The 12454-nt window shown below is 37.0% G+C and overlaps 2 protein-coding genes across 3 annotated transcripts in view; one reads left to right on the plus strand and one right to left on the minus strand.

Moving 5' to 3' along the window:
- The window catches only part of DAT (Sodium-dependent dopamine transporter), a 173933-nt gene that overhangs the window by 61846 nt on the left and 99633 nt on the right, over nt 1-12454 (minus strand). The window contains exons 4-5 of the mRNA XM_067121831.1: nt 4399-4553; nt 1999-2123 (exon numbers count right to left, since the gene is read on the minus strand). Coding sequence (XP_066977932.1) covers nt 1999-2123; nt 4399-4553 — 280 coding nt within the window. The remainder of the gene's footprint in view (nt 1-1998; nt 2124-4398; nt 4554-12454) is intronic.
- LOC136849005 (uncharacterized) overlaps nt 1-12454 on the plus strand; it is a 189808-nt gene that overhangs the window by 44015 nt on the left and 133339 nt on the right. The window lies entirely within an intron of this gene.

Genomic DNA, 12454 nt, shown 5'->3' on the forward strand with positions numbered 1-12454 from the left:
TATATATATATATATATACATATACACATACATACACATACATACAAGTAGGAATGTTATGACGAGAAAGGAATGGCTGCATAAATATCCGTTCATAATGTGACTAAGTGAAAATGAAGATAAAGTTAGTGCCAGAGAAGATGTTTAAACATATATAGATGAAAAGTGTCCTTAAGTGCAAACTTCGAGGTGCAGGAACTGTTTTCAGGGTATAGATGCGTAGGATGAAAGTACATAACCAGGGATTAACTGGATAATCCCATGGGAAGTTTAGTGAAAAAAAATTAAGTAGATTGCTTGAGATGCAGTTATTGCAGGAAAGAAGGTTATTTACAGGTATACAAGAAGGTCGATGACGTTCTGAAAACGAAAGAGAGGAAATAGAAGAGTCTTGGGAAATACACGGTCTCAATTAGAATTTGCACTTTGGGAGGAAGAAGTTTTACTGGAGGGAGGTCAGTGTAGAGAGACAGGCTAATGAGGGTGACTCTTAGAATAAACAGGGAAGTGAGATGTTGTATGAAGAGAAAGCAATGAGATATTGTATGAAGGGAAAGCAATCCTGTGTCGGTGACGTGTGTTTTGAAAGTTGACGAATATGGAGAATCAAAGAGCCAGTTAGCAAATGATGCGAGAATGAAGGGGTTAGTGTAATTTCTAGATTGCTAGTGGAAGTGATTGTAAGGGTAAGTGAATTCTCATAATTGTTTCGTCAACACCTGACTTACATATTCTTCCTATTCAAAGCCAACACTTCCTTTCCCTAATCCACTCTCTCCCTTATCCACCTTAGTTTTTTGAGGAAAATCCTACCAACACCTCCCCTGGTATATTGAAAGATCCTATGTAACTGCAAGTCTGTTTTCGTTAGAAAAGGCGCTGAAACACTTTACAAAATTAATAAAGGCGTTGAAACACTTTACAAAATTAATAACTTTGTATGGGATACAACGACGGACTGGTCTATTCCTGTCTGGTAAGACAGTATACATATTTAGGGAATTTCTGTAGCGTTGGATAGATAATTATGTAATGATAAGAACCTGGCTTTTGTTATGAAAAAATGGTTATATAAAACAAATATTAGCGAGGGCCTTGAAGTTTCACATTCCCATTCAAACTACTAACAGCAAGACTGGAAAGTAGCATGGAATGTAAACAATCCAGGGAGAAAATGTCCTCCAGAGCACGATTGGATAAGCATCTTTGCTTAGGCAGCAGAACTGAGCCTGAGATACGGCTTCTGTGGCTATTAGTGTTATTAGCTTTTTTCACCACAGACGGTTGACAATGTTATTTTGCTTTGCCGCATGTTAGAGCAAGTTAAAATATAAGCATATATTAGGCTATAGAATTTGTTTTGAAAGCTAGAGTTTTTGTACGTTTTTTTTTTTTTTTTCGCGGAGACCCCATAAAACTTGGTGTCGTGTAATATATATCTTAGTTGCATCGTATATGACAGTGAGATAGTAAGTTAACATTAGGTTTTTGTGTTAAAGCCTTGCAGATTAAGCGAAAACTGTGCATCTATCCCCTCTGAAGTAAAACAAGCACAGCCACTTCACTAGAGTATAGAAGACTTGGAAAATGCAAAACTGATGGTTACAGAAAATTTTACATAGTAAAATGTATTATTAAAGGGTTAAAGAATAATGGTTCCATTACGAATATTCATGCCAAAATTAAGTAAATCCTATCTCTTATTGGTACTTTAAATTATTGATTACCCGTGGTATTTTTAGCAGTAAAATTTTTTTTTTTTCATAGCAATGTACTGTAATTTAGATGAAAGATTAGATTTGGCTGCAAGTATTGAACGATAAAGACAGAAAAAGGGAAAATAAACGGTAAAAAGAAAGACTATCTGAAAAGAAATAAATGATAAAAATACGAGAAGAATGTCAGAGGTAACATAAATGAAAATGAGAAAAACAGAGAGAGAGAGAGAGAGAGAGAGAGAAACAGTAATTGGATATGGAAAACATCACTGGTGCTTACTTCCAGTATTCTTGTGCCGGCGTCGTTGTCTCGTTGGGTTCCAGATCGTCGTGGATGGCCGTCATAAGTGAATGGTTACTGTAGGATTCATTGGCGTAGGTTTGGATGGGTCCTTTGCTTCCGATCTGCCAAATACCGAAAGGATTTGTGGATATGAAATTTCCGTTAGATTGTAGAAGGTTATGTTAAAATGGTTTCAACTTCTATTAAATAAGATAATTAACAGTACAGTCATTCGTTAACTTAGTCGAAGGTGGACAAACTTGTCAGTACATTTCAACAATCTCGCAGAAGAACCCTATATCAACAGAAATCTCATCGTGGTGCCATCGATCCCCCTTGCGTATATTGTTCCATTTACCATAGTCTGACAAAGGAAAATAGGTGTTTGCTCTATGTTATTTTCTTCCCATACAAATAGAGATTTACGCGAATTACGTTACAAAAGAAAGCCTTTGGGTCAGACGCAAACTGCATGATATCCCACTTAAGATTTGAATAAAAATGATCCTTTTAGAACGTTATTTTACGTATAGGTTGCAAAAATCTCTCCATTTAATTAGGACTTTAGAACGCAATTACAGATTTTAGGGTAACACAATTGCAGGTTGTATATTTCTTCCAAATATATAAGATATATATATATATATATATATATATATATATATATATATATATATATATATTAACTTTATCACATACACAGTTGTTCTGTGCAATAGTAGAATTATTAATAGGCCTCATTCAAATTAGATGCCATCCATTTTGAATGAGGTGCTTGTTAGCAATATATATATATATATATATATATATATATATATATATATATATATATATATATATATATATATATATGAGAGATAGAGAGAGAGAGAGAGAGAGAGAGAGAGAGAGAGAGAGAGAGAGAGAGAGAGAGAGAGATCTTAATTATGTCCAAATAAGGTTTTGACCTAGACAAGAGGCAATCTTAGGGGGCTTTGTGAAGGCAACGGATATGAGACGAATATTCCCGATCTTCTGTGTTTAGGGAAACAGACAACTTCGGCACCACGAACGATTTTTTTTTCTTCTGCAAAGTTGAGTTGGCCTAAGTTCAAGAACCCTGAAGTTTTTGGAATATAGATTGGAATCATCAGCTTGGGAGAGAGTCGGTTATGTTTGCATATACTGTAACACTGGGTGACACTCCCACGCCCCGTCCAGAAAGCCCTCGCTGGCTGGTCACGGTTTCGATTCTCAGAAAGTGCCACAGTTGCGACGTTGTCGAAACAAGATTCTGATGAATCCTGGTGTGCACAACGGTCCTTTGATCTTTAGAAATAAAATATTACTGAGATTCCTTTCAGGGGGGTCTTTTATTCCCTACGTCCTTTATCTGTTTTTTTTTTTTTCTTATTCAAATTACTGGATCTTTAGGTTTAGTAGTTTAGTCTTTCTAATTTTTTGCCACTGTAAGTGGGTGCAGCGAGGGTTCGAAAGGAGGCTTCGGACTCCCTTTAGCAATGCCGTGCACCTCTTTAGGTATACTGACAGCACTAACCCCCTAAGGGGCGGGAAGGCATACGGGGAAAGGGGTGCATGATTGAAATCTTGAGCGGAATAAGGAAAGGGAACTTTAGAAAGTTTAGGTTGATGCCGTGTTGTTTAAAAGGGATTTTTATCAATATTCGTAGTTGGGTCGAAGTGCTGCTAGTAAGGCTTTTGAGCGAACGTGTGAGTTGGCTATGATGTATGCGATTTTGTTTTTTACTGTAATAAGCAGACGGGAAATGAATGTAGAATTGATACGTATTTTTGAAACTTATTCCATTTAGGGTACACTGTTGCGCGATAGTCGATGTAAATAAAGCATCTGGCCTCGAACATTAAACCACATGATTTTGTTTTTGTTTTTGTTGAACAATTTGGAAATTGAAATAGTTATGAACAAGGGTAATTCTCCTCTTTTTTCCATACAATAAGTAGTCCAATTTCAATAAAAAGTACGAGTATTATTCGTTTTTTAAAGGAAATAAATTTCATTTGAAGTGATCCGGATGCCTAATATTTTGAAGCGAAGGTTTATAACCTGAATTAAATGTGTAAGTAGTATGTTACCCTTATAGTTTTTAACCGGTCCCTGTGTTATGTTTTTAGGGGCTTAGCTAAAGTAAATGAAGAGCTTATTTTTAAATTTTGCTTATGTCAGACTTTAGATATTTACATATGAATTCACGCATGGTAAGAATCGTGGTATTAAAATGCCTAGTTGAATGAAATTTTCATATTCACATTGATTTTACAGTGTTAAACTTCATTTCATAACGGAAATATGAATTAACGGCAAATGAAGATAAAAGCACAAAGAATAACCATTTCAGAGTGACTTTTGAGTAGATATCGTCTGAAGTGAACACTAACCTCTCTGCAGTTAGGTGTGTTCCAGGGGTTGTTACAAGTGAACCAGGGTAATTCTGAGGTGAAAGATGCGAAAAAGAATCGTAGACTCCAGGCCAAGATGACGTTGTAGAAGAAATCGACGTAGAAGGCGATGCAGACAACCTGGAACCCCACTCCTGGAAAAATGATACCATTATCATGAATGAGAGATAGAAGTGTTTTTTTGACATGACGAGGATTTTATAGTTCCACTTTGTAACTGTATTCCAAAGAACCTAGAATAATATCTATTTGTACTGTTCAAATGAAAAGTCTTCAGATTCATGTTGACGTTCAGAGAAAAACGTCTTTTTTTGATGATTGGAAAATGATTGTTTTACAAATCGATTGTTTCTCATTGAAAACTAAATCAAAACTGACTCTGCAATGTGTTTGTAAAGCAGATCTACGACACGAAGTTTTCTACATCTATCATTCTGGTATAGAAAATATTGACTTTATATTTGAATGTAGATCCAGCTAAAAGACTCCAGTGACCTTCAAGAAAAGGTTGATTCACAGATTTTGTCAAGAAGAAACTTTATGGTTCTGAAACAAGCATTTGAAAGCATAATCATGTAGCAACAAACACACCAATCTGGTAACAGTCTTGACCTTGTGTTCACAGATGTTACAGGGATTGTATCTTGTGGAGTAGGTTTGCCGGTGGGCTCATCTAGTTAAGAAGGAGGTGGATCAAGTTGTTCCTGGTGTTCACTTTTCAAGAAACGTATACTTTAAATCCCACGCCAGATGGAATGGTATTCACCTTGATCTTATTTAGCTCAGATGGAGCGATATTTATAGAAGTCTGAATATTGTTGAATGCTTTTCGACTTAAGGATAAGTCATGGTTTATGCTATATGTAAGTTTGCCTACCGTGAAAAACAAGAAGCTTATCATATATGAAGGAATAATCGATCGGACTTTTTGTGGCTTAGTTTAATGGGTCTTAGAAGTCAAGCTCAGATTGTGTATGAGAGAGCTTATAATGAAGGCGTGAATGAGATCTTGCTCTCCAGTGGTGATGACCACAAGTGGCGGTCTACCCTTAAGTCATCGCTCCTTGGAGTTGATTCTAGCATGTCTAACCTGTTCTTTTAGGAGCTGACGGAATTACAGTTGCCTTAAACAGAAGGCAGAACTTTTTGCTCAAGTTTTTGTGAGCAAACACTTTGTGAGTCCTTGTTGTTGCCTTAGACATGCTTTTTAGAGCTTATTTGGTGTCCAATGGCCTTCAGATCTAGAGAAGTCAAAACTTTGCTTCTGGGGCTTGACAGTTATGGTGGCATAGATCTTAACAGGATCTTCCAAATGATAATTTTTTAAAAAGACTGCTGATTTCATTGCTCCCAAGAATTACTACTGTATTATTTTCCGAAAGTTAGTTGAACTTGCAAGTTTTCTTTTTGCTTGGAGGTAGAGCAGCATTGCTGCATTATCTAAGGGACTAAGTCCATCCCCATGCCCCTCAGAATTGAGGCCGATTTCAATTTCCCCTGTTTTATCTAAGGGTTGCGTGGAGCTGCTCTTTCAGCGTATTTGTAGGTTTGGTGCTTGTGAAGTATTCTTGCTAATATCAGCCGTCTTGCACAGTGCTCTAGATGAGGGTGCGGAAGCATGTATAGTTGATTTAGGTTTTAGTGCAGCCTTTGACCTTGTGAATCACAAAACACCTACCTTCAAGCTAATAGCCAGAATAGTAGCTTTAGCAATATTGTGTCAGGTGTACCTCAAGGTAGTGTTCTTGAACGTTTATATTTATTATGTGTACTAGTGACTTGAGGCAAGGTCTGGAGAACAAAGTGATTGCAAAACTGCCTATGATGCTACTCCTTTAGTTAAGGTTTCTCCTCTGTGCCTCTGAGCTGTGGTAGCAGAATTCTTCAATAGAGATCTGGCACGTATTCATGGGTGGAGTAGGCTAGGGGCATGAAGCTTAACCCATCTAAAACTCGAAGTATGATAGTCGGTTCTGAACACTTGTGCCTTTTCATCTTGATTTACATTTATATGGTACTGTTTTAAATGTCCATAACTTTTAAGATTGTAGATGCAACTTTTGATGAGAAACCTATACATAATATCACTTTCTCTGTTTCTGAAAAAAATTGTATCTTGCGAGAATGTTTTCGAACGTTTCATGATGAAGCTGTTATGTCCTAGAGTTTTAACTCTTTTTCTTCTGCCTTGTTTGAAGAATTGTTCTTCAGCGTGGTCTTCAGGTGCTAACTCTCATCTCAAACTCTTAGATAGAGTTGTGTCATCAGTAAAGTTTATTTTGCCAACTCTTAATGTTGACTTTTGGCATAAACGTAAAGTGGGTTTATCATGCTTGTTGTATCAAAGTGCTGCAATAACAAACATCATTTACACTTCTGCTGAAGTTTTCTGAATTCATATGTATTATTATTATTATTATTTCAGTATTGGTTTTATTTTCTGTTCCCTCATATTTTCTATTTATTTATCAACTTTTCTTATAACATGTCTGTATTTGCAAGCTGACTTCCCATTTGAGCCCTCTAGGGTAAAGTCTGTTTGATTCGTATTTTCAACTGAAGATTGGAAGAAAAAAAAAGGAAAATTTTCATACTGTAGTTAAATGCTATCAAGAGTAAATTGATGTATAATTCTATATACATATCCAAAAGTTTTTTTTGATACACCACATATAAATACATTATATATATATATATATATATATATATATATATATATGTTGTGTTTGTGTGTGTGTGTGTGTGTGTGTGTAAATGAGTATGTATCAAATATATATATATATATATATATATATATATATATATATATATATATATAATACTAATTTCCGGGTTTATTTACAACTAGAGGACCATTAAGTACATCTACCTCGTCCAGGACTGAACCTGTTTGCTCTTTGTTGAATATAGGGATGACAGTGACATCCATTCAGTCATCTTTTTTTTACAAAACCAAACTGGACAGGATCGAATACTGGCCAAGGCAGATGCACTTATCATATTTCATTCACTTTACCCATAGGTATACGTTGTTACCAAGGTAAAGGGGATTTTAATATGGTGTATTCATATTTGAGAGAATAAAAAGAAATGTAAGAATTTTATATATATATATATATATATATATATATATATATATATATATATATATATACTGATCAAATAAACAGCGTGTGTGTGTGTAATGTTGCCGAGTATTATACAGCATTAAAAAAGAGCTATGTTTCTCGTTCCAGTTACTACAGTTCCGTATTGCTTCCTGAATTGGGATAGTAGTAGACCCTGACCCCCTCTTTTTGGTGTTTGGATCTGATGTTACCTTTCTTAAGTATTGAATGCTTTATTGTGCTCGAGAAAACAATTGTAGCCGGTCAATTTGCAGTTTTTCATGCCAAGATTCAACCAGAATATAACGAACATAATGTGAAGCATGATTTAATTACCTGGTTTAATGTGGAGTGGCTTGTTTCTAGAATATAACCATAGACACATACAACACTATAACATTCCTTTAGAGCTCTTGATCATCAACGGTGACCTTTTATGCATAATGATTACTGATGGATGATTACACAGCACTCGTTCATTGACATCGTCCAATTGTCGACCGAACCCTAGATATCTGCTGAAGCTTTCCACTAAACGTACACAAATCATGGGTGTCAAGTTTACCATCACTTGAAACATCCCAAGATAGTTAGGCAAATGCCCTCTTATAAGCAAAAAAAAAGTTTTATTCATTTATCTATTTTTAAACAATAATTCGTTCACCATTTTAAGACTTACATTTTGTTCATATGTGTATTACAGTCAGGATTAATAAAAATAATTTTCTTTAATAATTCTTTAAAAAAATAAATACAAATGTTTCGAAAAATAGTTACATATCATAAAATCATAAAATCATCTCTAGGTAATGATCGTAATTACGGAACTGATATGAATTTAAGGCTCTCTTTCCGTATGGGAAATTGCAGTCTTTTCTCAAAAATATTTTATATTTTGTCAAATATCATGTAAGACGGCAAGTTTCCCGGCTGGGAACTCCATTGCGCACGACTTTGTTCTGACATATATGCATAGTATACTCACCAGCAACCGTACACATTTGATTAAAGGAGAGGAATGCGGAGAGAAAATGTGTCGCTGAATATTTCATCAAAGACGATTCTGTCTGAAAGACCCAATTTTCCTCTAACCCTTACATGGGGCTGACATGAAAACAAGAAAAGAATAAGATAACGAGAAGTTAACAGAGAAGAGGGCCTGAAAGGTCATTCTGTGTGCTTTGGCGTTCCTGAGACGTCATTATTGAGCAGATTCACGAGTCTTTTCACTCTACATGCTGAAGGGTGCTCGAGTTGTGTGCGCTGTAAGTAGGTGAAGCATGAAGTTTTGCATTTGGTCACTCCTAATTGGGTGAGTCCAGAGAATGAGGAGGAATATTAACGTTCGCGTAAAGATAGGCCTTGTAATGTGTGCCGTCTTGACATCTCACTTCGGAAACTCTCGAGGGAATGAGTGTCCTGATAAAAGAGAGAAGCCGGGAGTCCCGAGATAGGCTGAGGTTAGATATAGGTTGGTGCTGAGGGAGATGTTTTAGTTCCTGAGGCTCAGTTTTGTGTGCATCTAAGCATTTTGTAAACGAAAATGAATTGCGAGACAATCAGGGGACCCAAGATCGGCAGCCTTATTATTAAATATGAAATGCTAGGGGTAATCTTGTCATCGGAATTGCCTGAGAGGATGGATCTGTAAATTTTCAGTGGATTAGGAAGGAACTATTATATGAGAAAGGTTTTTGGTCGCCAAGCTAAATCTCTACGAAACATTTTCTAGTTGCTATTTGTGTGTGTGTGTGTGTGTTTGTGTTAGAGATATATCGGTGAAGCAAGGGTATGTTTTCATTAATTTACCACCAGTGTTAAAAAATCACTAGACTTCAGGTCCAGGTTAATCAGGTTCGTGTTTTTTCATTGAAATGCCCAAATTTTCTTGCAGGCATTCGAAAGTTAACATCATATATGCTTATAAGTACTTAAATTAGGAAATGAACACTAACTCAAAAACAGGATGAATACCTACGAGATCTTGTGCTAAATCCTGAAAAGTGTACATTGATAATTAAATCATATCGGTTCACCTCTTGTTACTTTTACAGATTTTGTAACGTTACATTGCGGAGTATTACATCACCGGTTTTTTTTTTATTAACTAATGTTAAGTTTTTTGCTGATGCTAATTGAAATATATATCAGTAACAAACTTAATGCAGAAAAGTATCAAGTCGCTTTGGAGCATATAAAACACTGTTTCAATTTGTCCCCTTATTATGCAGACCAAATATCTTATTTGGCATATATCGATTTGTATTTCAAGTTCACGGAGACTTGTCAAGTATTTCCTGGTTTTTCTGAATATTTCAGGATTTATCAGGAAGCGGGGCTGTCAGACGCCCGGGGGGTGGGAAAATGATGAAAGATGTACCCTTTACTAAGAAGCGACCATTCTCCAGAAGTCAAGAGTCCTTGGCTTGTGGCTACACGGGAGAAAGGAGGCCTTACTACGAGTGATTGTAAAAACGGGGCAGAACAAAGAAGATACGACCATTCTTGTGTTCCTTTATTATGCCATAGTTTTATAGGAGAGAATTTAGAACGTTCTCCTCTCTTCTTATTTCGTCGACTAGCTTTCAGTCATGCCAAGAGATCATATACAGGATGCCTTTATAAGTCATCAAGTCTAACAGTTGTAGGTGTGTGGAGTGAATCACGCTTTATCTTTAATGCTAATTCAGTACAATAGTATGATTTCTGATTACGTGTCGTAAGGAGACACTAGGCATGGCCTTGCCATATTTTTTCCTGAAACGAAGCCATTTCCCTTACCAAAAGCTAGTTTCGGAATAAAAACAACACAAAAGTTACTTCCCCATTCATATTTCAACTCTTGGATCAGATGAACGCCCGCTCAGAAAGTTTCCATAACCTTACCCACTTAATGCACCAACACCGAAGTCTGATCTGGGAGCATATCTAGTTGCCCTAGACTCCTAGAGACACTATGCCATTCACCATATCATACACGCGCTCTCGTAATTGGACAATAAGGCCCACAGATCCTAACCATTCGTTCACTTCATCCATTTCAGCACTTACATGGTGTTTCTCTCTTCTCCCCTCGTAACACTTCCAAACTATACACTTTTTTCACTACACTTGTGGGTGTGGTAAAGTCTCCACTTATGAGAAATGAAGCTTCCCTTAGTCTCAGTCGCGACATGGAACGGAATAGTGAGTGGTGTAGTCGGTGGGGTATGAGGTTTAATCACTGGCCAGACCAGCTTAAAATTGACATTGAATTTAGAGAGAAAAAGAGAGGAAAATTTCGATTAAACGCAATTATTTAGACTTCAACTTGAAAGAATTATCTTATCTGCTGCATGGGTACCTCCGCTCAGAAAAAACCATTCCTTCCATATTGTTTGGTTGAATCATAAATCGAAATAATAAAGATTTCCCCGCCGACCCAAAGGTGGGAAGGGTCTTCTTTACTAACAAGATTTTCCGTTGCCTGTTATTCTTTCATTTTCTTCCCTGGAGTCTTGAGTTCCCTTGAGAGGAGTAAGAGAGAGAGAGAGAGAGAGAGAGAGAGAGAGAGAGAGAGAGAGAGAGCGATGGTTCATTTGCATAGTCGGTCCAGAGCTATCAGTTGAGGACACCCACACGGACGCACGAGGGAATTCGTCGCGTTCTACCCTCGGGGACGTACGGATTGGTAGGAAACCATGATTAGGGATGCGCAATAGAGAAATAGAGAGAGGGAGAGCGAGGGAGAAGAGAGAAATTTAAAATTCATTCTTGTACGAACTCAATAAGATCAGTTTTCCGTTACGGTTGGATTCTCCTCGCCACTGCTTGATATATTTTACTAAGCAGAAACGAAAGATATTCGGTGGCCTTAAAAATGACAGATACTTTCGTAATCAGATTATTCTTCCCCCTTTATCAGTGTTATCCCCTAGTCTGAAAAAAGAGGAAGATATTATCGTAATCAGAGCAATTTCCTCCTTTTATCCCGTGATGAAAGATGATGAAGACAGACTACGACAGTTACACTACGCATGACAAACCCCGCACAGCCGCCATAAAAGCGCATGAATGGGTTATGATCATTATACGTAATACTCACATTTCTTCAATGGCGCCACTGTGGTTTATATCAAAGGTGATTATAGTTGAGGACATGACTGACGATTTTTTTGAATGGGAGATTCACATGAAATGTATCACTCACGTTTCAACGTGTCAGATTCCATTTAAAGATGTCGGCTTAAGTCCAGCCATTGAGCAGTGGCCAACCCAGCTTGTTTATGTCTTGTCACTGGCCTGACTAAGACAGGAATAATCGGTAAAAATTAAGTTTTATTTATGTTTTTACCTAATGCTGTAAATTTCTCACATTTTATTTCAATAGAAACCTAAGTATTTTCCAGAATTTATGAGACTGAGCCTAACAACATTTCATGGTCATACACTTAGATTTTAGTTGAACGCGGAGCGAAGGTGGTTTTCCAAAATGGTCTCAAAACGTTGCACGGAAATATCGCATACCAGTAAGGTACAAAAGATCGGCGGGATTATCGTTTGCAAAACCTAGTCTTTTTAAAGTTTGCTTAAATAGTACTCCATTTTTAGTTTTCTGTAAAAGCAAACTATTGAGGTGGCTTTGTCTGTCCGTCCGCACTTTTTCTGTTCGCCCTCAGATCTTAAAAACTACTGAAGCTAGAGGGCTGCAAATTTGCAGGTTGATCATCCACCCTCCAATCATCAAACAGCCTTCTAGCCTCAGTAGTTTTTAGGACAGGCCACCACCAGGCCGTGGCTGAAAGTTTCATGGGCCGCTGTCCAGAAAACTCGATTTCGCCGAAGAAATTTCGGCGTATTTTTTACGTGTTTTAGTCGACTGTAACTTTTCCAAGCTCATTACTTCGTGATAGTCCGACTTGAGGAAAAGTACGTCAGTTCCGTTGTCA

Source organism: Macrobrachium rosenbergii, chromosome 20 (genome assembly GCF_040412425.1).
Source record: "Macrobrachium rosenbergii isolate ZJJX-2024 chromosome 20, ASM4041242v1, whole genome shotgun sequence".
NCBI lineage: Eukaryota > Metazoa > Arthropoda > Malacostraca > Decapoda > Palaemonidae > Macrobrachium > Macrobrachium rosenbergii.